This window comes from Coregonus lavaretus (genome assembly GCF_964263955.1).
Source record: "Coregonus lavaretus genome assembly, contig: HAP1_SCAFFOLD_1727, whole genome shotgun sequence".
Taxonomy (NCBI): domain Eukaryota; kingdom Metazoa; phylum Chordata; class Actinopteri; order Salmoniformes; family Salmonidae; genus Coregonus; species Coregonus lavaretus.
This window is the reverse complement of record NW_028167130.1, coordinates 26517-54382: the sequence shown is the minus strand read 5'-3', so window position 1 is coordinate 54382 and position 27866 is coordinate 26517. Positions and strand designations below refer to the sequence as shown.

At 41.5% G+C, this 27866-nt stretch overlaps 1 protein-coding gene across 5 annotated transcripts; it reads right to left on the bottom strand.

Annotated features, from left to right (window-relative positions):
- slc10a7 (solute carrier family 10 member 7) lies at positions 1-27240 on the bottom strand. 5 transcript variants are annotated; one of them, XR_014611049.1, is made up of 14 exons: positions 26986-27172; positions 25709-25791; positions 25125-25261; positions 24719-24794; positions 24526-24564; positions 24268-24303; positions 22060-22143; positions 17886-18051; positions 14497-14548; positions 7367-7440; positions 3441-3586; positions 1682-1732; positions 1130-1314; positions 1-563 (listed from the first exon to the last, which is right to left on the bottom strand). XR_014611049.1 is itself a non-coding variant. In XM_084189142.1 (13 exons), exons 1-12 carry the CDS (start codon positions 27083-27085, stop codon positions 1712-1714), a joined length of 1014 nt encoding a protein of 337 aa, XP_084045268.1. In that variant the 5' UTR covers positions 27086-27223; the 3' UTR covers positions 1-1314; positions 1682-1711. The 5 variants fall into 5 exon arrangements, 3 of the variants coding, with proteins under 3 accessions (XP_084045268.1, XP_084045267.1, XP_084045266.1); XM_084189142.1 differs by having other exon boundaries at positions 1-1314; positions 26986-27223; XR_014611048.1 differs by lacking the exon at positions 1682-1732 and having other exon boundaries at positions 2-563; positions 26986-27237.
- Positions 27241-27866: the final 626 nt, after the last annotated feature.

Sequence of the window (27866 nt, the reverse complement as noted above, 5' to 3'; positions counted from 1 at the left end):
CAGTGTTTATCACAGCTTTTTATTCATACAAGAGAAGAGAACACCCCCCCCCCCCCCCACGGCACCTGTCCTAAAACACCCTTTCAGTTTGGGCCTATCTTTTCAGTAATGAGAGAGGCTGCACCCTACGCCATATAGGGAATAGGACGCGCCATGTGGGACACGTTGCCGTTGGTCCTCATTGTCATAATCAGAAAACGATCAAATAATAATCAATCTGTTAGTATGTACTACTGACGTTAGGGCCAAGGCACCGACCGCGTCCCAAATGTCACCCTAATTCCCTGTGTCGAGCTCTATGGGCTCTGGTCAAAAGTAGTGACCTATGTAGGGAACAGGGTGCCATTTGAGACGCATTCCTGTCGAGTTTACGATGTTCACTGTTCAGATAGAAATATAGAATGTAGAACAGAAGTGCCTCTGACCTGTACAATAAGGAATCACGGCAGCTATATTTATGATATTTCTATCTGCTGAACGCAGACCAACTGGTCCATGATCAGAGACGTGTAGATTTTTCGTCTGTGTCTGAAATTGCACCATATTCTCTACGTAGTGCACTACTTTTGACCAGAGCGCTATGGCCGGGCCCTGGTCAAAAGTAGTGCACTACAGAGTAAATAGGGTGCCAAATCGGAGACACTTCACGTTTTCATCCCCCAGAATACAGACAGGGAGACGTCACCAGATCTCTGTCCTTTAACTACGGTAATAAAGTTTTTTAAAAATCCCCCCCCCCCCAAAAGCCTAAACAAGCGTAAGAAACAGTCAGTAAACTAGTGTTGTCCAACACCATATAAACACCGATTGTCAGAAAGAGTCTTATAATTGACGTAACATCCCCAGAAAAAGAGTTAGAAAGAGGACAAAGTCCCAGCCAGTCTGTCCTCCCATGGCAGGTGGTGCCGTCTCAGAATCCACTTCCTGTGATGATCAGTAGTACTTCTTGTCTCACAGGAAGTTGACAACATCTTCATGGGGATACAAAAAATAGTGACTTCTATGTTCGTATAAAAGTAAACCATGGAATCATCATACAAGTTGTGTCATAGTAACCATCACAACAGTTAGGCGCAGGACTACTTGTTGCGTGTCTTGCACGAGGTCTCAGGTGGTTGTGATAAGGCACTTTTGATTATGTATGTATCCCTCCGCCAGAGAGATACGTAGGAGGAAGAAAGTAGTCCCTTCTGTCACAGTATAAATGATACTCCCCATGAGGGGGAGTGAATGAGTGCACACTTTGGGGAGAAGTGTAGGGAATTGGACACCGAGTCCACTTCAGATGGGCTGCAGGTCGGTCAGCTTCACTCCCTGTGGACACACAGATGCGCACACACAATATTTGATTTAACAGGTGTTGACTGACTTGATGCTACATTTAGCAAAAAAGTAAGAATTATAAAAAATGACCCAGCTGCCATCATCACAGTTCAACCCTCCCCTGCCAAAACCCTCCCCTGCCAAAACAACAGTGATTTAAATTGGTAATAACTTTTACAAGCGAGTTAGATTTGCCCACTCCAAACAGACATTAAAGCATTCTATCAGAATTAATGAGGAATTAAGACCAATTAATTAAATCGCCAATTAGCACCATTTGTGACCAATTAAGTCCAGGTGAGTAGCTCTGTGTTAATGGGCTAGACACAGACAGGTTAGGTGATGTTGCTCTACTCACACAGACCGGACAGGTAGAGTACTGGAGGTATCAATGCAATAAAAGACTAGGCTGTACCAGGGAGAAGAGAACGGAGGGACCCAGTTAGATAAGGTTGGTGTGATAGATAGATAGATATCTCTGTGTGTTGTGTACCTTCTGATATATCTGTGTGTGTTGTGTTGTGTACCTTCTGATATCTCTGTGTGTTGTGTACCTTCTGATATATCTGTGTGTTGTGTTCCTTCTGATATCTCTGTGTGTTGTGTGCCTTCTGATATCTCTGTGTGTTGTGTTCCTTCTGATATCTCTGTGTGTTGTGTACCTTCTGATATCTCTGGGTGTTGTGTACCTTCTGATATCTCTGGGTGTTGTGTACCTTCTGATATCTCTGTGTGTTGTGTTGTGTACCTTCTGATATCTCTGTGTGTTGTGTTGTGTACCTTCTGATATCTCTGTGTGTTGTGTTGTGTACCTTCTGATATCTCTGTGTGTTGTGTTGTGTACCTTCTGATATCTCTGTGTGTTGTGTTGTGTACCTTCTGATATCTCTGTGTGTTGTGTTGTGTACCTTCTGATATCTCTGTGTGTTGTGTACCTTCTGATATCTCTGTGTGTTGTGTTGTGTTCCTTCTGATATCTCTGTGTGTTGTGTTGTGTGCCTTCTGATATCTCTGTGTGTTGTGTTGTGTGCCTTCTGATATCTCTGTGTGTTGTGTTGTGTGCCTTCTGATATCTCTGTGTGTTGTGTTGTGTGCCTTCTGATATCTCTGTGTGTTGTGTTGTGTTGTGTGCCTTCTGATATCTCTGTGTGTTGTGTACCTTCTGATATCTCTGTGTGTTGTGTTGTGTACCTTCTGATATCTCTGTGTGTGTTGTGTGCCTTCTGATATCTCTGTGTGTTGTGTTGTGTTCCTTCTGATATCTCTGTGTGTTGTGTTGTGTGCCTTCTGATATCTCTGTGTGTTGTGTTGTGTGCCTTCTGATATCTCTGTGTGTTGTGTTGTGTGCCTTCTGATATCTCTGTGTGTTGTGTTGTGTGCCTTCTGATATCTCTGTGTGTTGTGTTGTGTACCTTCTGATATCTCTGTGTGTTGTGTACCTTCTGATATCTCTGTGTGTTGTGTGCCTTCTGATATCTCTGTGTGTTGTGTACCTTCTGATATCTCTGTGTGTTGTGTTGTGTACCTTCTGATATCTCTGTGTGTTGTGTACCTTCTGATATCTCTGTGTGTTGTGTTGTGTACCTTCTGATATCTCTGTGTGTTGTGTACCTTCTGATATCTCTGTGTGTTGTGTTGTGTACCTTCTGATATCTCTGTGTGTTGTGTACCTTCTGATATCTCTGTGTGTTGTGTACCTTCTGATATCTCTGTGTGTTGTGTTGTGTACCTTCTGATATCTCTGTGTGTGTTGTGTGCCTTCTGATATCTCTGTGTGTTGTGTTGTGTTCCTTCTGATATCTCTGTGTGTTGTGTACCTTCTGATATCTCTGTGTGTTGTGTTGTGTGCCTTCTGATATCTCTGTGTGTTGTGTTGTGTGCCTTCTGATATCTCTGTGTGTTGTGTTGTGTGCCTTCTGATATCTCTGTGTGTTGTGTTGTGTACCTTCTGATATCTCTGTGTGTTGTGTACCTTCTGATATCTCTGTGTGTTGTGTGCCTTCTGATATCTCTGTGTGTTGTGTACCTTCTGATATCTCTGTGTGTTGTGTTGTGTACCTTCTGATATCTCTGTGTGTTGTGTTGTGTGCCTTCTGATATCTCTGTGTGTTGTGTACCTTCTGTCTGCCGTTCATCCAGCCCCTGATGGTTGGGACCAGTATTGAACCCAGTAGGATCTGAGCTGGGTGATAGATGAGGAGGGGGACGGAGATCAGAGAGAGATGCTCATACCCCTCAAACACTATCTTTAACATTGGGATACCTGGACAGAGGGAGGGGTAAAGAAAGAGAAAATACATATTATTACAATTTGGGAAACAAGCTCAGCTTGATCCATTTCTGTATCATTTTCATGGTATTATTGGAATGGAACAGTATTATTGGAATGGAACGGCATTATTGGAATGGAATTGATCTAATTCATGGTATTTGTTATTCACACAGTGGGTGCATCGAGTCTTTACAGTTAGTAAAGTTGGTCAACAAAAATATTTCTGTTCCCAAGAAATTCAAGCTCCTGGTTGTAGCTGTGTCCATAAACCAGAATACACATTTATTTGTTGTTATGTTAGGGTCATTGTTCTGCTGGAAGGTGAACCTCCGTCCCAGTCTCAAATCTCTGGAAGACTGAAACAGGTTTCCCTCAAGAATTTCCCTGTATTTAGCGCCATCCATCATTCCTTCAATTCTGACCAGTTTCCCAGTCCCTGCCTATGAAAAACATCCCCACTGCATGATGCTGCCACCATGCTTCACTGTGGGGATGGTGTTCTCGGGGTGATGAGAGGTGTTGGGTTTGCGCCAGACATAGTGTTTTCCTTGATGGCCAAAAAGCTCAATTTTAGTCTCATCTGACCAGAGTACCTTCTTCCATATGTTTGGGGAGTCTCCCACATGCCTTTTGGCGAACACCAAACGTGTTTGCTTATTTTTTTCTTTAAGAAATTGCTTTTTTCTGGCCACTCTTCCGTAAAGCCCAGCTCTGTGGAGTGTACGGCTTAAAGTGGTCCTATGGACAGATACTCCAATCTCCGCTGTGGAGCTTTGCAGCTCCTTCAGGGTTATCTTTGGTCTCTTTGTTGCCTCTGATTAATGCCCTACTTGCCTGGTCCGTGAGTTCTGGTGGGCGGCCTCTCTTGGCAGGTTTGTTGTGGTGCCATATTCTTTAAATTTTTTAATAGTGGATTTAAATGGTGCTCCGTGGGATGTTCAAAGTTTCTGATATTTTTTTTATAACCCAACCCTGATCTGTACTTCTCCACAACTTTGTCCCTGACCTGTTTGGAGAGCTCCTTGGTCTTCATGGTGCCGCTTGCTTGGTGGTGCCCCTTGCTTAGTGGTGTTGCAGACTCTGGGGCCTTTCAGAACAGGTGTATATATAAACTGAGATCATGTGACAGATCATGTGACACTTAGATTGCACACAGGTGGACTTTATTTAACTAATTATGTGACTTCTGAAGGTAATTGGTTGCACCAGATCTTATTTAGGGGCTTCATAGCAAAGGGGGTGAATACATATGCACGCACCACTTTTCCGTTATTTATTTTTTATAATTTTTTGAAACAAGTTATTTTTTTCATTTCAATTCACCAATTTGGACTATTTTGTGTATGTCCATTATATGAAATCCAAATAAAAATCCATTTAAAATTACAGGTTGTAATGCAACAAAATTGGAAAAACGCCAAGGGGGATGAATACTTTTGCAAGGCACTGAATATCTGGTACTATCATCAAGGTTTGGAAGGTGGCCCATGTACTCCCCCTTCACAAAAGGTGGTGACCCTTGACCTCTGACCTAAATAATGATCAGCCTATTTCTAAACTTTCTTGCCTAGCTTAGTGGGTAAGGGGCGGCAGGTAGCTTAGTGGGTAAGAGCGTTGTGCCAGTAACCGAAAGGTCGCTGGTTCTAATCCCCGAGCCGACTAGGTGAAAAATCTGTCGATGTGCCCTTAAGCAAGGCACTTAACCCTAATTGCTGATGTAAGTCGCTCTGGATAAGAGCGTCTGCTAAATGACTAAAATGTAAAAAAAAATAAAAAAATGTAAAATATTAGAATCCTTGATTAACTCTCAGCTAAGATCTTTCTTATCTCTGAAATGTTTTCTAAAATGTACACTACCATTCAAAAGTTTGGGGTCACTTAGAAATGTCCTTGTTTTCGAAAGAAAAGCAATTTTTTTGTCCATTAAAATAACATCAAAGTGATCAGAAATACAGTGTAGACATTGTTAATGTTGTAAATGGCTATTGTAGCTGGAAACGGCTGATTTTTTATGGAATATCTACATAGGCGTACAGATGCCCATTATCAGCAACCATCAGTCCTGTGTTCCAATGGCACGTTGTGTTTGCTAATCCAAGTTCATCATTTTATAAGGCTAATTGATCATTAGAAAAAACTTTTGCAATTATGTTAGCACAGCTGAAAACTGTTGTGCTGATTAAAGAAGCAATACAACTGAGTATCTGGAGCATCAGCAATTGTGGGTTCGATTACAGGCTCAAAACAAATAACTTTCTTCTGAAACTCGTCTATTCTTGTTCTGAGAAATGAAGGCTATTCCATGCAAGAAATTGCCAAGAAACTGAAGATCTCGTACAACGCTGTGTACTACTCCCTTCACAGAACAGCGCAACCTGGCTCTAACCAGAATAGAAAGAGGAGTGGGAGGCCCCGGTGCACAACTGAGCAAGAGGACAAATATATTAGTGTCTAGTTTGAGAAACAGACACCTCACAGGTCCTCAACTGGCAGCTTCATTAAATAGTACCCGCAAAACACCAGTCTCAACGTCAACAGTGAAGAGGCGACTCCGGGATGCTGACCTTCTAGGCAGAGTTGTAAAGAAAAAGCCATATCTCAGACTGGCCAATAAAAAGAAAAGATTAAGATGGGCAAAAGAACACAGACACTGGACAGAGGAAGATTGGGAAAAAACGTGTTATGGACAGACTAATCAAAGTTTGAAGTGTTCGGATCACAAAGAAGAACATTTGTGAGACGCAGACCAAATGAAAAGATGCTGGAGGAGTGCTTGATGCCATCTGTCAAGCATGGTGGAGGCAATGTGATGGTCTGGGGGTGCTTTGGTGGTGGTAAAGTGGGAGATTTGTACAGGGTAAAAGGGATCTTGAAGAAGGAAGGCTATCACTCCATTTTGCAACGCCATGCCATACCCTGTGGACGGCGCTTGATTGGAGCCAATTTCCTCCTACAACAGGACAATGACCCAAAGCACAGCTCCAAACTATGCATGAACTATTTAGGGAAGAAGCAGTCAGCTGGTATTCTGTCTATAATGGAGTGGCCAGCACAGTCACCAGATCTCAACCCTATTGAGCTGTTGTGGGACCAGCTTGACCGTATGGTACGTAAGAAGTGCCCATCAAGCCAATCCAACTTGTGAGAGGTGCTTCAGGAAGCATGGGGTGAAATCTCTTCAGATTACCTCAACAAATTGACAACCAGAATGCCAAAGGTCTGCAAGGCTGTAATTGCTGCAAATGGAGGATTCTTTGACGAAAGCAAAGTTTGAAGGACACAATTATTATTTCAATAAAAAAAAACAATTATTTCTAACCTTGTAAAGGACTACATTTCCTATGCATTTTGCTATATTTCCAATTCAAACTCATTTCATGTATGTTTTCATGGAAAACAAGGAAATGTCTAAGTGACCCCAAACCTTTGAATGGTAGTGTATATTTAAAATAATATATACAGTATATGGGATTGGAAATGATGCAGACAATTATATTGATGGAAGCCACAATATATCTGCAATATTAAAGCTGATCTACCCCCTACAAATACAATCTGGTCATAATGTAGAAGTTTCATTTCAGAAGGCTGATTGAGGACCTGATTACTGATGAATGTGTTTGGTTCTTATGACTGTGCTTTTCTTTCTGCATGTATTTATATTTTGTTATTAAATATAATTTATGTCATTCAGGGCTCGCCTTGGTCTCAGTATGACTCCCTGATAAAATAAAAAGGTTAAATAAATAAAAATAATAATTGTCCACTTACCCAGGGTGAGTGATTTGTGTGTAGCACAGAACATAATAGCTACTGTGTCAGCTGGAGTAAAACCAGACTGTTTCCTACAGGGGGGGAGGCAGAGAGAGACAGACAGACAGACAGACAGACAGACAGACAGACAGACAGACAGCAGAGAGAGAGAGAGAGAGAGAGAGAGAGAGAGAGAGAGAGAGAGAGAGAGAGAGAGAGAGAGAGAGAGAGACAGAGAGAGACAGAGAGAGACAGAGAGAGAGAGAGAGAGAGAGAGAGAGAGAGAGAGAGAGAGAGAGAGAGAGAGAGAGAGAGAGAGAGAGAGAGAGAGAGAGAGAGAGAGAGAGAGAGAGAGAGAGAGAGAGAGAGAGAGAGAGAGAGAGAGAGAGAGAGAGAGAGAGAGAGAGAGAGAGAGAGAGAGAGAGAGAGAGAGAGAGACAGAGACAGAGACAGAGACAGAGACAGAGACAGAGACAGAGACAGAGACAGAGAGAGAGAGAGAGATCAGAGACTGACTAACACGCACATTTACAACATCACAGAGTTGGAGTACATTGGATGACATTTTACAGCATGAGATTAATAGTTAGCCCCATAATACTAGAGTGGCTGTAGAGATTAATAGAGTTAGCTCCATAATACTAGAGTGGCTGTAGAGATTAATAGTTAGCTCCATAATACTAGAGTGGCTGTAGAGATTAATAGTTAGCTCCATAATACTAGAGTGGCTGTAGAGATTAATAGTTAGCCCCATAATACTAGAGTGGCTGTAGAGATTAATAGTTAGCTCCATAATACTAGAGTGGCTGTAGAGATTAATAGAGTTAGCTCCATAATACTAGAGTGGCTGTAGAGATTAATAGTTAGCTCCATAATACTAGAGTGGCTGTAGAGATTAATAGTTAGCTCCATAATACTAGAGTGGCTGTAGAGATTAATAGTTAGCTCCATAATACTAGAGTGGCTGTAGAGATTAATAGTTAGCCCCATAATACTAGAGTGGCTGTAGAGATTAATAGTTAGCTCCATAATCCTAGAGTGGCTGTAGAGATTAATAGTTAGCCCCATAATACTAGAGTGGCTGTAGAGATTAATAGTTAGCTCCATAATCCTAGAGTGGCTGTAGAGATTAATAGTTAGCCCCATAATACTAGAGTGGCTGTAGAGATTAATAGTTAGCTCCATAATACTAGAGTGGCTGTAGAGATTAATAGTTAGCTCCATAATACTAGAGTGGCTGTAGAGATTAATAGAGTTCGCTCCATAATACTAGAGTGGCTGTAGAGATTAATAGTTAGCTCCATAATCCTAGAGTGGCTGTAGAGATTAATAGTTAGCTCCATAATACTAGAGTGGCTGTAGAGATTAATAGTTAGCTCCATAATACTAGAGTGGCTGTAGAGATTAATAGTTAGCTCCATAATACTAGAGTGGCTGTAGAGATTAATAGTTAGCTCCATAATACTAGAGTGGCTGTAGAGATTAATAGTTAGCCCCATAATACTAGAGTGGCTGTAGAGATTAATAGTTAGCCCCATAATACTAGAGTGGCTGTAGAGATTAATAGTTAGCCCCATAATACTAGAGTGGCTGTAGAGATTAATAGTTAGCCCCATAATACTAGAGTGGCTGTAGAGATTAATAGTTAGCTCCATAATCCTAGAGTGGCTGTAGAGATTAATAGTTAGCCCCATAATACTAGAGTGGCTGTAGAGATTAATAGTTAGCTCCATAATACTAGAGTGGCTGTAGAGATTAATAGTTAGCTCCATAATACTAGAGTGGCTGTAGAGATTAATAGAGTTAGCTCCATAATACTAGAGTGGCTGTAGAGATTAATAGAGTTAGCTCCATAATACTAGAGTGGCTGTAGAGATTAATAGTTAGCCCCATAATACTAGAGTGGCTGTAGAGATTAATAGTTAGCTCCATAATACTAGAGTGGCTGTAGAGATTAATAGTTAGCCCCATAATACTAGAGTGGCTGTAGAGATTAATAGAGTTAGCTCCATAATACTAGAGTGGCTGTAGAGATTAATAGTTAGCTCCATAATACTAGAGTGGCTGTAGAGATTAATAGTTAGCTCCATAATACTAGAGTGGCTGTAGAGATTAATAGAGTTAGCTCCATAATACTAGAGTGGCTGTAGAGATTAATAGTTAGCCCCATAATACTAGAGTGGCTGTAGAGATTAATAGTTAGCTCCATAATACTAGAGTGGCTGTAGAGATTAATAGAGTTAGCTCCATAATACTAGAGTGGCTGTAGAGATTAATAGTTAGCCCCATAATACTAGAGTGGCTGTAGAGATTAATAGAGTTAGCTCCATAATACTAGAGTGGCTGTAGAGATTAATAGAGTTAGCTCCATAATACTAGAGTGGCTGTAGAGATTAATAGTTAGCCCCATAATACTAGAGTGGCTGTAGAGATTAATAGTTAGCTCCATAATACTAGAGTGGCTGTAGAGATTAATAGAGTTAGCTCCATAATACTAGAGTGGCTGTAGAGATTAATAGTTAGCCCCATAATACTAGAGTGGCTGTAGAGATTAATAGTTAGCTCCATAATACTAGAGTGGCTGTAGAGATTAATAGAGTTAGCTCCATAATCCTAGAGTGGCTGTAGAGATTAATAGTTAGCCCCATAATACTAGAGTGGCTGTAGAGATTAATAGAGTTAGCTCCATAATACTAGAGTGGCTGTAGAGATTAATAGTTAGCTCCACAATACTAGAGTGGCTGTAGAGATTAATAGTTAGCTCCATAATACTAGAGTGGCTGTAGAGATTAATAGAGTTAGCTCCATAATACTAGAGTGGCTGTAGAGATTAATAGTTAGCTCCATAATACTAGAGTGGCTGTAGAGATTAATAGTTAGCCCCATAATACTAGAGTGGCTGTAGAGATTAATAGTTAGCTCCATAATACTAGAGTGGCTGTAGAGATTAATAGAGTTAGCTCCATAATACTAGAGTGGCTGTAGAGATTAATAGTTAGCTCCATAATACTAGAGTGGCTGTAGAGATTAATAGTTAGCTCCATAATACTAGAGTGGCTGTAGAGATTAATAGTTAGCTCCATAATACTAGAGTGGCTGTAGAGATTAATAGTTAGCTCCATAATACTAGAGTGGCTGTAGAGATTAATAGAGTTAGCTCCATAATACTAGAGTGGCTGTAGAGATTAATAGTTAGCTCCATAATACTAGAGTGGCTGTAGAGATTAATAGTTAGCTCCATAATACTAGAGTGGCTGTAGAGATTAATAGTTAGCCCCATAATGCTAGATGCGGCTGCAGCAACAGCATGATAGGAACCGTGCTAGATATACACTACATGGCCAAAAGCATGTGGACACCTGCTCGTCAAACATCTCCTTCCAAAATCATGGGCATTAATATGGAGTTGGTCCCCCCTTTGCTGCTATAACAGCCTCCACTCTTCTGGGAAGGCTTTCCACTAGATGTTGGAACATTGCTGCGGGGACTTGCTTCCATTCAGCCACAAGAGCATTAGTGAGGTCGGGCACTGATGTTGGGCGATTAGGCCTGGCTCGCAGTCGGCGCTCCAATTCATCCCAAAGGTGTTCGATGGGTTGAAGTCAGGGCTCTGTGCAGGCCAGTCAAGTTCTTCCACACCGATCTCGACAAACCACCTTTGTATGGACCTCGCTTTGTGCACAGGGGCATTGTCATGCTGAAGCAAGAAAGGGCCTTGTTGCCACAAAGTTGGAAGCACAGAATCGTCCAGAATGTCATTGTATGCTGTAGCGTTAAGATTTCCCTTCACTGGAACTAAGGGGCCTAGCCCCAACCATGAAAAACAGCCCCAGACCATTATTCCTCCTCCACCAAACTTTACAGTCGGCACTATGCATTGGGGCAGGTAGAGTTCTCCTGGCATCCGCCAAACCCAGATTCGTCCGTCGGACTGCCAGATGGTGAAGCGTGACTCATCACTCCAGAGAACGCGTTTCCACTGCTCCAGAGTCCAATGGCAGCGAGCTTTACACCACTCCAGCCGACGCTTGGCATTGTGATCTTAGGCTTGTGTGCAGCTGCTCGGCCAACAGTTAGTGTGCTGACGTTGCTTCCAGAGGCAGTTTGGAACTCGGTAGTGAATGCCGCAACCGAGGACCGACTAATTTTACGCGCTACGTGCTTCAGCACTTGGCGGTCCCGTTCTGTGAGCTTGTGTGGTCTACCACTTCGCGGCTGAGCCGTTGTTGCTCCTAGACGTTGTTGCTCCTAGACATTTCCACTTCACAATAACAGCACTTACAGTTGACCGGGGCAGCTCTAGCAGGGCAGAAATTTGACGAACTTACTTGTTGGAAAGGTGGGATCCTATGACGGTGCCACGTTGAAAGCCACTGAGCTCTTCAGTAAGGCCATTCTACTGCCAATGTTTGTCTATGGAGATTGCATGGCTGTGTGCTCGATTTTATACACCTGTCAGCAACGGGTATGGCTGAAATAGCCAAATCCACTAATTTGAAGGGGTGACCACGTACTTTTGGCCATGTCGTGGTGGTTCCAAACTTTTTCCATTTAAGAATGATGGAAGCCACTGGGTTCTTAGGGACCTTCAATGCCACAGAAATGTTTTGGTACCCTTCCCCAGATCAGTGCCTTGACACAATCCTGTCTCAGAGCTCTACGGACAATTCCTTCGACCTCATGGCTTGGTTTTTGCTCTGACATGCACTGTCAACTGTGGGACCTTATATAGACAGGTGTGTGCCTTTCCAAATCATGTCCAATCAATTGAATTTACCACAGGTGGACTCCAATCAAGTTGTAGAAACATCAAGGATGATCAATGGGAAACAGGATGGACCTGAACTCAATTTCGAGTATCATAGCAAAGGGTATGAATACATATTTAAATAAGGTATCTGTTTTTTTTATTTTATATATTTGCTAAACTTCCTAAATAAATCTGTTGTCGCTTTGTCATTATGGGGTATTGTGTGTAGATTGCTGAGAGTTATTATTTTTTTATCCATTTTACAATAAGGCTGTAACGTAACAAAATGTGGAAAAAGTCAATGGGTCTGAATACTTTCTGAAGGCACTGTACAGTATAATGCTAATTGCTGCAGCAGGACAGTACTAGATATACAGTATAATGCTAGTGGCTGCAGCAGGACAGTACTAGATATACAGTATAATGCTAGTGGCTGCAGCAGGACAGTACTAGATATACAGTATAATGCTAGTGGCTGCAGCAGGACAGTACTAGATATACAGTATAATGCCAGTAGCTGCAGCAGGACAGTACTAGATATACAGTATAATGCTAGTGGCTGCAGCAGGACAGTACTAGATATACAGTATAATGCTAGTGGCTGCAGCAGGACAGTAACAGTACTAGATATACAGTATAATGCTAGTGGCTGCAGCAGGACAGTACTAGATATACAGTATAATGCTAGTGGCTGCAGCAGGACAGTACTAGATATACAGTATAATGCCAGTAGCTGCAGCAGGACAGTACTAGATATACAGTATAATGTTAGTTGCTGCAGCAGGACAGTACTAGATATACAGTATAATGCTAGTGGCTGCAGCAGGACAGTACTAGATATACAGTATAATGCTAGTGGCTGCAGCAGGACAGTACTAGATATACAGTATAATGCTAGTGGCTGCAGCAGGACAGTACTAGATATACAGTATAATGCTAGTGGCTGCAGCAGGACAGTACTAGATATACAGTATAATGCTAGTGGCTGCAGCAGGACAGTACTAGATATACAGTATAATGCTAGTGGCTGCAGCAGGACAGTAACAGTACTAGATATACAGTATAATGCTAGTGGCTGCAGCAGGACAGTACTAGATATACAGTATAATGCTAGTTGCTGCAGCAGGACAGTACTAGATATACAGTATAATGCTAGTGGCTGCAGCAGGACAGTACTAGATATACAGTATAATGCTAGTGGCTGCAGCAGGACAGTACTAGATATACAGTTTAATGTTAGTGGCTGCAGCAGGACAGTACTAGATATACAGTATAATGCTAGTTGCTGCAGCAGGACAGTACTAGATATACAGTATAATGCTAGTGGCTGCAGCAGGACAGTACTAGATATACAGTATAATGCTAGTTGCTGCAGCAGGACAGTACTAGATATACAGTATAATGCCAGTAGCTGCAGCAGGACAGTACTAGATATACAGTATAATGCTAGTGGCTGCAGCAGGACAGTACTAGATATACAGTATAATGCTAGTGGCTGCAGCAGGACAGTACTAGATATACAGTATAATGCTAGTGGCTGCAGCAGGACAGTACTAGATATACAGTATAATGCCAGTAGCTGCAGCAGGACAGTACTAGATATACAGTATAATGCTAGTGGCTGCAGCAGGACAGTACTAGATATACAGTATAATGCTAGTGGCTGCAGCAGGACAGTAACAGTACTAGATATACAGTATAATGCTAGTGGCTGCAGCAGGACAGTACTAGATATACAGTATAATGCTAGTGGCTGCAGCAGGACAGTACTAGATATACAGTATAATTCTAGTGGCTGCAGCAGGCCAGTACTAGATATACGGTATAATGCTAGTGGCTGCAGCAGGACAGTACTAGATATACAGTATAATGCTAGTGGCTGCAGCAGGACAGTACTAGATATACAGTATAATTCTAGTGGCTGCAGCAGGCCAGTACTAGATATACGGTATAATGCTAGTGGCTGCAGCAGGACAGTACTAGATATACAGTATAATGCTAGTTGCTGCAGCAGGACAGTACTAGATATACAGTATAATGCTAGTGGCTGCAGCAGGACAGTACTAGATATACAGTATAATGCTAGTGGCTGCAGCAGGACAGTACTAGATATACAGTATAATGCCAGTAGCTGCAGCAGGACAGTACTAGATATACAGTATAATGCTAGTTGCTGCAGCAGGACAGTAACAGTACTAGATATACAGTATAATGCTAGTTGCTGCAGCAGGACAGTACTAGATATACAGTATAATGCTAGTTGCTGCAGCAGGACAGTAACAGTACTAGATATACAGTATAATGCTAGTGGCTGCAGCAGGACAGTACTAGATATACAGTATAATGCTAGTGGCTGCAGCAGGACAGTACTAGATATACAGTTTAATGTTAAACTCACCGTGTGGAGAAGACAAACGTCAACAGCATGAAGCTCAGCTGGATGCAGAATACTGGGGAGAGACAAGGCATCAGATCAGAGGGTTTAGACAGAATACTGGGGAGAGACAACGCATCAGATCAGAGGGTTTAGACAGAATACTGGGGAGAGACAACGCATCAGATCAGAGGGTTTAGACAGAATACTGGGGAGAGACAACGCATCAGATCAGAGGGTTTAGACAGAATACTGGGGAGAGACAACGCATCAGATCAGAGGGTTTAGACAGAATACTGGGGAGAGACAACGCATCAGATCAGAGGGTTTAGACAGAATACTGGGGCGAGACAACGCATCAGATCAGAGGGTTTAGACAGAATACTGGGGAGAGACAACGCATCAGATCAGAGGGTTTAGACAGAATACTGGGGAGAGACAACGCATCAGATCAGAGGGTTTAGACAGAATACTGGGGAGAGACAAGGCATCAGATCAGAGGGTTTAGACAGAATACTGGGGAGAGACAAGGCATCAGATCAGAGGGTTTAGACAGAATACTGGGGAGAGACAAGGCATCAGATCAGAGGGTTTAGACAGAATACTGGGGAGAGACAACGCATCAGATCAGAGGGTTTAGACAGAATACTGGGGAGAGACAACGCATCAGATCAGAGGGTTTAGACAGAATACTGGGGAGAGACAACGCATCAGATCAGAGGGTTTAGACAGAATACTGGGGAGAGACAACGCATCAGATCAGAGGGTTTAGACAGAATACTGGGGAGAGACAACGCATCAGATCAGAGGGTTTAGACAGAATACTGGGGAGAGACAACGCATCAGATCAGAGGGTTTAGACAGAATACTGGGGAGAGACAACGCATCAGATCAGAGGGTTTAGACAGAATACTGGGGAGAGACAACGCATCAGATCAGAGGGTTTAGACAGAATACTGGGGAGAGACAACGCATCAGATCAGAGGGTTTAGACAGAATACTGGGGAGAGACAACGCATCAGATCAGAGGGTTTAGACAGAATACTGGGGAGAGACAACGCATCAGATCAGAGGGTTTAGACAGAATACTGGGGAGAGACAACGCATCAGATCAGAGGGTTTAGACAGAATACTGGGGAGAGACAACGCATCAGACCAGAGGGTTTAGACAGAATACTGGGGAGAGACAACGCATCAGACCAGAGGGTTTAGACAGAATACTGGGGAGAGACAAGGCATCAGATCAGAGGGTTTAGACAGAATACTGGGGAGAGACAACGCATCAGATCAGAGGGTTTAGACAGAATACTGGGGAGAGACAACGCATCAGATCAGAGGGTTTAGACAGAATACTGGGGAGAGACAACGCATCAGATCAGAGGGTTTAGACAGAATACTGGGGAGAGACAACGCATCAGATCAGAGGGTTTAGACAGAATACTGGGGAGAGACAACGCATCAGATCAGAGGGTTTAGACAGAATACTGGGGAGAGACAACGCATCAGATCAGAGGGTTTAGACAGAATACTGGGGAGAGACAACGCATCAGATCAGAGGGTTTAGACAGAATACTGGGGAGAGACAAGGCATCAGATCAGAGGGTTTAGACAGAATACTGGGGAGAGACAACGCATCAGATCAGAGGGTTTAGACAGAATACTGGGGAGAGACAACGCATCAGATCAGAGGGTTTAGACAGAATACTGGGGAGAGACAACGCATCAGATCAGAGGGTTTAGACAGAATACTGGGGAGAGACAACGCATCAGATCAGAGGGTTTAGACAGAATACTGGGGAGAGACAACGCATCAGATCAGAGGGTTTAGACAGAATACTGGGGAGAGACAACGCATCAGACCAGAGGGTTTAGACAGAATACTGGGGAGAGACAACGCATCAGACCAGAGGGTTTAGACAGAATACTGGGGAGAGACAACGCATCAGATCAGAGGGTTTAGACAGAATACTGGGGCGAGACAACGCATCAGATCAGAGGGTTTAGACAGAATACTGGGGAGAGACAACGCATCAGATCAGAGGGTTTAGACAGAATACTGGGGCGAGACAACGCATCAGATCAGAGGGTTTAGACAGAATACTGGGGCGAGACAACGCATCAGATCAGAGGGTTTAGACAGAATACTGGGGAGAGACAACGCATCAGATCAGAGGGTTTAGACAGAATACTGGGGAGAGACAACGCATCAGATCAGAGGGTTTAGACAGAATACTGGGGAGAGACAACGCATCAGATCAGAGGGTTTAGACAGAATACTGGGGAGAGACAACGCATCAGATCAGAGGGTTTAGACAGAATACTGGGGAGAGACAACGCATCAGATCAGAGGGTTTAGACAGAATACTGGGGAGAGACAACGCATCAGATCAGAGGGTTTAGACAGAATACTGGGGAGAGACAACGCATCAGATCAGAGGGTTTAGACAGAATACTGGGGAGAGACAACGCATCAGATCAGAGGGTTTAGACAGAATACTGGGGAGAGACAACGCATCAGATCAGAGGGTTTAGACAGAATACTGGGGAGAGACAACGCATCAGATCAGAGGGTTTAGACAGAATACTGGGGAGAGACAACGCATCAGATCAGAGGGTTTAGACAGAATACTGGGGAGAGACAACGCATCAGATCAGAGGGTTTAGACAGAATACTGGGGAGAGACAACGCATCAGATCAGAGGGTTTAGACAGAATACTGGGGAGAGACAACGCATCAGATCAGAGGGTTTAGACAGAATACTGGGGAGAGACAACGCATCAGATCAGAGGGTTTAGACAGAATACTGGGGAGAGACAACGCATCAGATCAGAGGGTTTAGACAGAATACTGGGGAGAGACAACGCATCAGATCAGAGGGTTTAGACAGAATACTGGGGAGAGACAACGCATCAGATCAGAGGGTTTAGACAGAATACTGGGGAGAGACAACGCATCAGATCAGAGGGTTTAGACAGAATACTGGGGAGAGACAACGCATCAGATCAGAGGGTTTAGACAGAATACTGGGGAGAGACAACGCATCAGATCAGAGGGTTTAGACAGAATACTGGGGAGAGACAACGCATCAGATCAGAGGGTTTAGACAGAATACTGGGGAGAGACAACGCATCAGATCAGAGGGTTTAGACAGAATACTGGGGAGAGACAACGCATCAGATCAGAGGGTTTAGACAGAATACTTTAAACACCACGCATGTACACATAGAGAGAGAGAGAGAGAGAGAGAGAGAGAGAGAGAGAGAGAGAGAGAGAGAGAGAGAGAGACAGAGAGAGAGACAGAGAGAGAGACAGAGAGAGAGACAGAGACAGAGACAGAGAGAGAGACAGAGAGACAGAGACAGAGAGAGAGAGAGACAGAGACAGAGAGAGACAGAGAGAGAGAGAGACTCACTGATGAAGGTGATAAGCAGTAGGCTGAGGTGGTCCAGTTCAACATCAGGGTTAGAGAAGGTCTCACAGAAGGTCGTGTAGATGATCATCAGGAGCACCACAGAACTGATGACTCCAAACGGAGGCTTCCTCCTCTCTAACCAGTCCCTCAGGAACCTCCGGGACACCTGGAGGTTATAAAGGGTTCATAAAGAGATTATAAAAGACGTTTATAGGGGTTCATATGGGTGTTATAAATGTGATGGCTGCAAAACGGAGGTTTCCTCCTCTCTAACCAGTCCCTTAGGAACCAGCAGGACACCTGGACTACACACAGGGGTTATAAAGGCTTTATAGAGGTGTTATAGACTCCGAAACGGAGGTATCCTCTAGCTAGTCTCTCAGGAACTCTGTGTTTTATAAAAGGGCTTATAGATGATTTACAACAGGTTTATAAAAGTGGTTAGAGGGTTTATAAAGTGTTATAGTCATTATTTTGGGCTTTTAACAGGTTAATAAAGGATCTATAAAGGGGTTTATATAGTCTACCAGGTTAATATAGGGTTAATAAAGGGTTTATATAGTCTAACAGGTTAATAAAGGGGTTTATATAGTCTACCAGGTTAATAACGGGTTGATATAGTCTACCAGGTTAATAAAGGGTTTATATAGTCTACCAGGTTAATATAGGGTTTATATAGTCTAACAGGTTAATAAAGGGTTTATATAGTCTACCAGGTTAATAAAGGGTTTATATAGTCTACCAGGTTAATAAAGGGTTAATAAAGGGGTTTATATAGTCTACCAGGTTAATAAAGGGTTTATATAGTCTACCAGGTTAATAAAGGGGTTTATATAGTCTACCAGGTTAAAGGGTTTATATAGTCTACCAGGTTAATAAAGGGTTGATATAGTCTACCAGGTTAATAAAGGGTTTATATAGTCTACCAGGTTAATAAAGGGTTGATATAGTCTACCAGGTTAATAAAGGGTTTATATAGTCTACCAGGTTAATAAAGGGTTTATATAGTCTACCAGGTTAATAAAGGGTTAATAAAGGGTTGATATAGTCTACCAGGTTAATAAAGGGTTAATAAAGGGTTTATATAGTCTACCAGGTTAATAAAGGGTTAATAAAGGGTTGATATAGTCTACCAGGTTAATAAAGGGGTTTATATAGTCTACCAGGTTAATAAAGGGTTTATATAGTCTAACAGGTTAATAAAGGGTTTATATAGTCTACCAGGTTAATAAAGGGTTTATATAGTCTACCAGGTTAATAAAGGGTTTATATAGTCTACCAGGTTAATAAAGGGTTGATATAGTCTACCAGGTTAATAAAGGGTTTATATAGTCTACCAGGTTAATAAAGGGTTTATATAGTCTACCAGGTTAATAAAGGGTTAATAAAGGGTTGATATAGTCTACCAGGTTAATAAAGGGTTAATAAAGGGTTTATATAGTCTACCAGTTTAATAAAGGGTTGATATAGTCTACCAGGTTAATAAAGGGTTTATATAGTCTACCAGGTTAATAAAGGGTTTATATAGTCTACCAGGTTAATAAAGGGTTTATATAGTCTACCAGGTTAATAAAGGGTTTATATAGTCTACCAGGTTAATAAAGGGTTTATATAGTCTACCAGGTTAATAAAGGGTTTATATAGTCTACCAGGTTAATAAAGGGTTGATATAGTCTACCAGGTTAATAAAGGGTTGATATAGTCTACCAGGTTAATAAAGGGTTTATATAGTCTACCAGGTTAATAAAGGGTTAATAAAGGGTTTATATAGTCTACCAGGTTAATAAAGGGTTAATAAAGGGTTGATATAGTCTACCAGGTTAATAAAGGGTTAATAAAGGGTTTATATAGTCTACCAGGTTAATAAAGGGTTAATAAAGGGTTTATATAGTCTACCAGGTTAATAAAGGGTTAATAAAGGGTTGATATAGTCTACCAGGTTAATAAAGGGTTGATATAGTCTACCAGGTTAATAAAGGGTTGATATAGTCTACCAGGTTAATAAAGGGTTTATATAGTCTACCAGGTTAATAAAGGGTTAATAAAGGGTTTATATAGTCTACCAGGTTAATAAAGGGTTAATAAAGGGTTGATATAGTCTACCAGGTTAATAAAGGGTTAATAAAGGGTTTATATAGTCTACCAGGTTAATAAAGGGTTTATATAGTCTACCAGGTTAATAAAGGGTTTATATAGTCTACCAGGTTAATAAAGGGTTTATATAGTCTACCAGGTTAATAAAGGGTGTATATAGTCTACCAGGTTAATAAAGGGTTTATATAGTCTACCAGGTTAATAAAGGGTTGATATAGTCTACCAGGTTAATAAAGGGTTGATATAGTCTACCAGGTTAAAGGGTTTATATAGTCTACCAGGTTAAAGGGTTTATATAGTCTACCAGGTTAATAAAGGGTTTATATAGTCTACCAGGTTAATAAAGGGTTTATATAGTCTACCAGGTTAATAAAGGGTTAATAAAGGGTTTATATAGTCTAACAGGTTAATAAAGGGTTGATATAGTCTACCAGGTTAATAAAGGGTTTATATAGTCTACCAGGTTAATAAAGGGTTGATATAGTCTACCAGGTTAAAGGGTTTATATAGTCTACCAGGTTAATAAAGGGTTAATAAAGGGTTTATATAGTCTAACAGGTTAATAAAGGGTTGATATAGTCTACCAGGTTAATAAAGGGTTTATATAGTCTACCAGGTTAATAAAGGGTTAATATAGTCTACCAGGTTAATAAAGGGTTTATATAGTCTACCAGGTTAATAAAGGGTTTATATAGTCTACCAGGTTAAAGGGTTTATATAGTCTACCAGGTTAATAAAGGGTTTATATAGTCTACCAGGTTAATAAAGGGTTTATATAGTCTACCAGGTTAATAAAGGGTTTATATAGTCTACCAGGTTAAAGGGTTTATATAGTCTACCAGGTTAATAAAGGGTTTATATAGTCTACCAGGTTAATAAAGGGTTTATATAGTCTACCAGGTTAATAAAGGGTTGATATAGTCTACCAGGTTAATAAAGGGTTAATATAGTCTACCAGGTTAATAAAGGGTTTATATAGTCTACCAGGTTAATAAAGGGTTTATATAGTCTACCAGGTTAAAGGGTTTATATAGTCTACCAGGTTAATAAAGGGTTTATATAGTCTACCAGGTTAATAAAGGGTTTATATAGTCTACCAGGTTAATAAAGGGTTGATATAGTCTACCAGGTTAATAAAGGGTTGATATAGTCTACCAGGTTAATAAAGGGTTAATAAAGGGTTTATATAGTCTACCAGGTTAATAAAGGGGTTTATATAGTCTACCAGGTTAATAAAGGGTTTATATAGTCTACCAGGTTAATAAAGGGTTGATATAGTCTACCAGGTTAAAGGGTTTATATAGTCTACCAGGTTAATAAAGGGTTAATAAAGGGTTTATATAGTCTAACAGGTTAATAAAGGGTTGATATAGTCTACCAGGTTAATAAAGGGTTTATATAGTCTACCAGGTTAATAAAGGGTTTATATAGTCTACCAGGTTAATAAAGGGTTGATATAGTCTACCAGGTTAATAAAGGGTTTATATAGTCTACCAGGTTAATAAAGGATCTATAAAGGGTTGATATAGTCTACCAGGTTAATAAAGGGTTGATATAGTCTACCAGGTTAATAAAGGGTTTATATAGTCTACCAGGTTAATAAAGGGGTTTATATAGTCTACCAGGTTAATATAGGGTTTATATAGTCTACCAGGTTAATAAAGGGTTTATATAGTCTACCAGGTTAATAAAGGGGTTTATATAGTCTAACAGGTTAATAAAGGGTTTATATAGTCTACCAGGTTAATAAAGGGTTAATAAAGGGGTTTATATAGTCTACCAGGTTAATAAAGGGGTTGATATAGTCTACCAGGTTAATAACGGGTTGATATAGTCTACCAGGTTAATAAAGGGGTTTATATAGTCTACCAGGTTAATAAAGGGTTGATATAGTCTACCAGGTTAATAAAGGGGTTTATATAGTCTACCAGGTTAATAAAGGGTTTATATAGTCTACCAGGTTAATAAAGGGTTTATATAGTCTACCAGGTTAATAAAGGGTTAATAAAGGGTTTATAACAGGTTAAAGGGTTTATAAAGTCTACCAGGTTAATAAAGGGTTTATAAACTGTGTACTGACCTGTCCTAGGATGAGAGGTACGACCACAGTCATGAAGAGCTGAGAGAAGATTGAGGAGAAAGGAACGGAGGATGACGAGCCCAGCTGGAGGAGGAGAGGAAGAACAAGGGATGAGGATGTGTCTACATGATAGGTTTTAAAACCCTTTCAGTAGCAGTATTAGGGGCTGGGATAAAGTAACAGGTGATTTGACTCCAATCAAGTTGTAGAAACATCAAGGAGCTCAATTTCGAGTCTCATAGCAAAGGGTCTGAATACTTATGTAAATATGGTATGTTATTTATTTATTTTTATACATTTGCGAAAATTTCTAAAAACCTGTTTTTGCTTTGTCATTATGGGGTATTGTGTGTAGATATGAGGGGAAAATAATCAAATGTAATCCATTTTAGAATAAGGCCGTAATGTAACAAAATGTGGAAAAAGTAAAGGGGTCTGAATACTTTCTGAATGCACTGTACATGTTACCTCAATCACTGCGACTAACCTGTACCTGTACTCCTGAGTGGCGCAGTGGTCTAAGGCACTGCATCGCAGTGCTAACTGTGCCACTAGATCCTGGTTCGTATCCAGGCTCTGTCGCAGCCGGCCGCGACCGGGAGACTCATGGGCGGCGCACAATTGGCCCAGTGTCGTCCAGGGTAGGGGAGGGAATGGCCGGCAGGGATGTAGCTCAGTTGATAGAGCATGGCGTTTGCAACGCCAGGGTTGTGGGTTTGATTCCCACGGGGGGCCAGTATAAAAAAAATATGTATTCACTAACTGTAAGTCGCTCTGGATAAGAGCGTCTGCTAAATGACTAAAATGTAAATGTAATGTATCCCAGCACATTGACTCGGTACCCCCTGTTATTGTTATTTTATTGTGTTACTTTAGTTTATTTAGTAAATATTTTCTTAACTAATTTTCTTAAAACTGCATTGTTGGTTAAGGGCTTGTAAGTAAGCATTTCACGTAAGGTCTACACCTGTTGTATTCGGCGCATGTGACAAATAACATTTTATTTGATTCAGAAAGTGTTCATACCCCTTGACTTTTTCCACATTTTATTGTGTTACAGCCTGAATTTAAAATGGATTAAACAGAGATGTTGTGTCACTGAACTACACACAATACCCCATAATGTCAAAGTGGAATTATGTTAGAAATTAATACAAAATGAAAAGCTGAAATGTCTTGTGTCAATAAGTATTCAACCCCTTTTGTTATGGCAAGCCTAAATAAGTTAAGGAGTAAAAATGTGCTTAACAATTCACATAATAAGTTGCATGGACTCACTGTGTGCAATAATAGTGTTTAACATGATTTTTAAATGACTACCCCATCTCTGTACCCAACACATCCAGATAATTGTAAGGTCCCCCAGTCGAGCAGTGAATTTCAAACACAGATTCAACCACAAAGACGAGGGAGGTTTTCCAATGCCTCGCAAAGAAGGGCACCTATTGGTAGATGGGTCAAAATAAAAATAAACAGACATTGAATATCCCTTTGAGCATGGTGATGTTATTAATTGCACTTTGGATGGTGTATCAATACACCCAGTCACTACAAAAGATACAGGTGTCCTTCCTAACTCAGTTGCCGGAGAGGAAGGAAACTGCTCAGGAATTTCACCATGAGTACAGAGTTTAAAGGTTGTGATAGGAGAAAACTGAGGATGGATCAACAACATTGTAGTTACTCCACAATACTAACCTAAATGATTTAATGACAGAGTGAAAAGAAGGAAGCCTGTACAGAATAAAATTCCAAAACATGCATCCTGTTTGCAATAAAGGCACTAAAGTAAAACTGCAAAAAATTTGGCAAAGAAATTAACTTTTTGTCCTGAATACAAAGCCTTATATTTGGGGAAAATCCAATACAACACATTACTGAGTACCACTCTTCATATTTTCAAGCATAGTGGTGACTGCATAATGTTATGGGTATGCTTGTCATCGGCAAGGACTAGGGAGTTTAACGTATTGACTCAGGGGGGTTGAATAATTATCTAATCAAGATATATATTACTGTTTATTTTTTATGTTTTTTAAATAAAATGTTAGAATTCTTCTTCCACTTTGACAAGAGTATTTTGTGTAGATCGTTTACCAAAAATTACAATTAAATCAACTTTAATCCCAATTTCGTAACACAACAAAATATGGAAAAAGTCCATGGGGTGTGAATACTTTCTGAAGGCGCCATGTAGAAAATACTTACGAACAGCAGTAACAGCAGCGGAGTCACTATTATCCCCTGTAGACAGAGAATAGGGGACACGTTAGATGGGCTCAATAGTCAGGAAGTTGGTAAAGCCTCATTCCAGTCAGAACAGCCAACAGGGAAGGAGCCTAGCTCCGGTTTCTGTAGTGTGAGGCATTTTGATACACAAAGTCCTGTGACTAACACCCACAGGATGCCCATCCATCTCAAGGCCCCCACGTCGCACCATTATAGCGAGAGACAATTCGGTCTTACCAGGAAGCTTCCGAAGGCTGAGTTGAAGATGGCAGCAGCCTGAGGGAAGAAAATAATCACCTTTCTTTATTAAAAAAAGGAACCAACACACACGATGTACATAGGGATCTGTCCAACTGTACTAATGGGGAATAGGGTGTCATTCCAAAAATAATCTGTGTGTGTGTGTGTATGTTGAGGTGTGTGTTCGTACCTCGTTCCCGCCTACAGCTTTGGTGAGTATGACAGCAGAGGAGACAGGAGGGGGCATACATCCCACCGTCTGTAACCTAGACGACACGTACACAGAGAGAGAGAGAGAGAGAGAGACACAACAGGGTCTTTGTCAAGGTCACATCACCCACGGCAACCATAAGGTAGAACCACTGGCTGAATAAAGGACTCTTTCACTCATAGACATAACTCCTCCTCCCTTCCTCTCTAACCCCCTCCTCGCTTGCTCCCTCATACAGTATGTAGTTGTGTGTTAGGAACATCCGAGGGTCCGTCCGTCCGTCCGTCCGTCCGTCCGTCCCCCCACCCTCCCTCCCTCCCTCTGAGCAGTCAAATGGGTTAAAGTTAGAAACACAGCCACACTAAATCTCTCTCTCTGTACTCACCCTCGAAGCAGCCAAGTGTTGATGGAGGTAAGAGCCAGTAGTTTGATACAGAGCCACATGGCAACAGGGAAGAAGACCAGGGTGAAGGACTGGACAAACAGATGCAGCTTCACATGGAGGAGGGCACTGGTCAACTCCTAGAGGAATATGGGGAGGGGAGAGAGAAGGATCAAACCGGTCAACTCCTAGAGCAATATGGAGAGGGAGAAGCATCAAACCGGTCAACTCCTAGAGGAATATGGGGAGGGGGAGAGAGAAGGATCAAACCGGTCAACTCCTAGAGCAATATGGAGAGGGAGAAGCATCAAACCGGTCAACTCCTAGAGGAATATGGGGAGGGAGAAGCATCAAACCGGTCAACTCCTAGAGGAATATGGGGAGGGGAGAGCAGTATCAATGAACCATGCAAACAAAACCCTTTGGGCCGGGATGAAAATGCATGCTCAATGGAGAATCTCCAATTAAATAGCTTTTGGAAAACCGGCCATTATGTGGTAACTAAACTATCTGTGCAGTCCAGACTTTCGCAAATCATTAGACCGAGGAGTCTGATTCACTAACGCTGAATGTAAACGTCTCTTTACCTCTGTTTTTAATGACAGGCCACTGTTGAAGAAAATGGTTGACACCGCCACATAGGTGATCGTGAACTCTGGCCTCAGTGGACCTGAGAGAAGAGAGAGAGAGAGAGAGAGAGAGAGAGAGAGAGAGAGAGAGAGAGAGAGAGAGAGAGAGAGACAGACAGAGACAGAGAGAGACAGAGACAGAGAGAGAGACAGAGAGAGAGAGACAGAGAGAGACAGAGAGAGACAGAGAGAGAGAGAGAGAGAGACGAGAGAGAGAAGAGAGAGAGAGACAGAGAGAGAGAGAGAGAGAGAGAGAGAGAGAGAGACAGAGAGAGACAGAGAGAGAGAGAGAGAGAGAGAGAGAGCGAGAGAAACTAATACATAAGCAAACACAGGTATCAGGACACAAAGCATATAGGATAAGCATATTATTCCTAGACTCTAGAACTTAAATGAGGAAACAGGAGGTAAGCTGTGCTCCCGGATATGGAGGAGTGTTTCTGTGTGTGTATTGGATGGTGCGAACTCGTCTGTTTCCTGGGTGCTAAGCGTAAAGCGCTATCGTGTCACTTTAGCCCGGACAGGTAGCTAGCTAACTACTACACACGGTCCCCTCCCTACACAATAGGCCAATTTATCACAACTAAACTACTATTGAACCGTGAGGCCTAGCTACACACAGTAGCAAACTGCTATCTTTCAGGTCATCGCTGATAAGCTGTGAATAGGATACTGTAGGCTGAAACAGTAGTAGCAGAACAGGGGACAGTATTTCTCAGTGACAACACGTTTCTGGCGGCCTTCACACAGGTGTTCGGAGCATGCTAGATAGCTAATAACTAGATAGTTAATTAGTCTTCTGTCTTCAGTAGGTCTTCCATAAACGCGCTGTAACGTGCAGATATTGCCATGTGGGAACGCTGACCCTATAGAAAATTATTTCTCGCTGATATGAAAGATAAAGGTCCCTGTTGACGTTCAGACAAAGCATCAGGGCTCTTCACAAAACTGCCCCCATACAGAAGATGCCTTCGTCCAATGACATATGTGGTATGTAATGGAATAGAGTGGTGATCAAGGGCTAGGTCAACTCACCTGCTTGAGTGAGCGTGACAGCTCAACAGATATCGCTGTCCAACTTGCAAACACAAAATGTTCAAGTAGGCACTTACCATTCTTGTCCGAACCATTATGGAAAATCATAAGATCTAACTTATGTTTTGAATAAACTGTTAGCTAAAACAATGTTGACATGAACGTTGATGACCATCACGTCAGTGTCAACTTCAACTCACCTCCTTTCACTCCAAATGCAGGCTGTAGTTTCGCGGACACGATTACTGCCACTATGCCGATAATAAACCATTCTTTCCTTATCCTAGCCAACAGGCCCATATTACCAGCCCCTCCACGGCCTCCCCGGCCGAACCTAACTTCTCTGTCCCGTCCGGACAAGACCTGGTACCGATTGAAACTCTGTCAGGTGTAGTTTTGAAGAAGGATAGCGACACACGATTTAATATCCGTACTAGTATTCTGCTAGCAGCACTAACGATGACGTCACTTTCATATTGTAATGAGGAAATCTTCAAAATAAAAGCCCGCATTTCAAAACATTGCAAGGTGGATAACTCATTCGAAAGATGTTACGCTTTAATCAATGTCGATTTTTATTGCGCTTATAAGCAAATACAAGACGGAATTTCTGGATTTTTCAAAAAATAATGTGGTCTTTATTATTTTAAGAGCACTATTGAAAAATACAATGTTCAGACTGGTATGGTGACAATATTGGCCTGTGTTGCTGGCAGTGGTGTAAAGTGTTGCTAGCAGTGGTGTAAAGTACTTAAGTAAAAATACTTGAAAGTACAACTTAAGTCGTAATTTTTTTTATATCTGTACTTTACTTTACTATTAATATTTTAGACTACTTTTACTTCACTACATTCCTAAAGAAAAGTATGTAATTTTTACTCCATACATTTTCCCTGACACCCAAAAGTACTTACATTTTGAATGCTTAGCAGGACAGGAAAATGGTCTAATTCACGCACTTATCAAGAGAACATCCCTGGTCATCCCTACTGCCTCAGATCTGGCAGACTCACTAAACACAAATGTTTCGTTTGTAAATGATGTTTGAGTGTTGGAATGTGCCCCTTGCGATCCGTAAAAG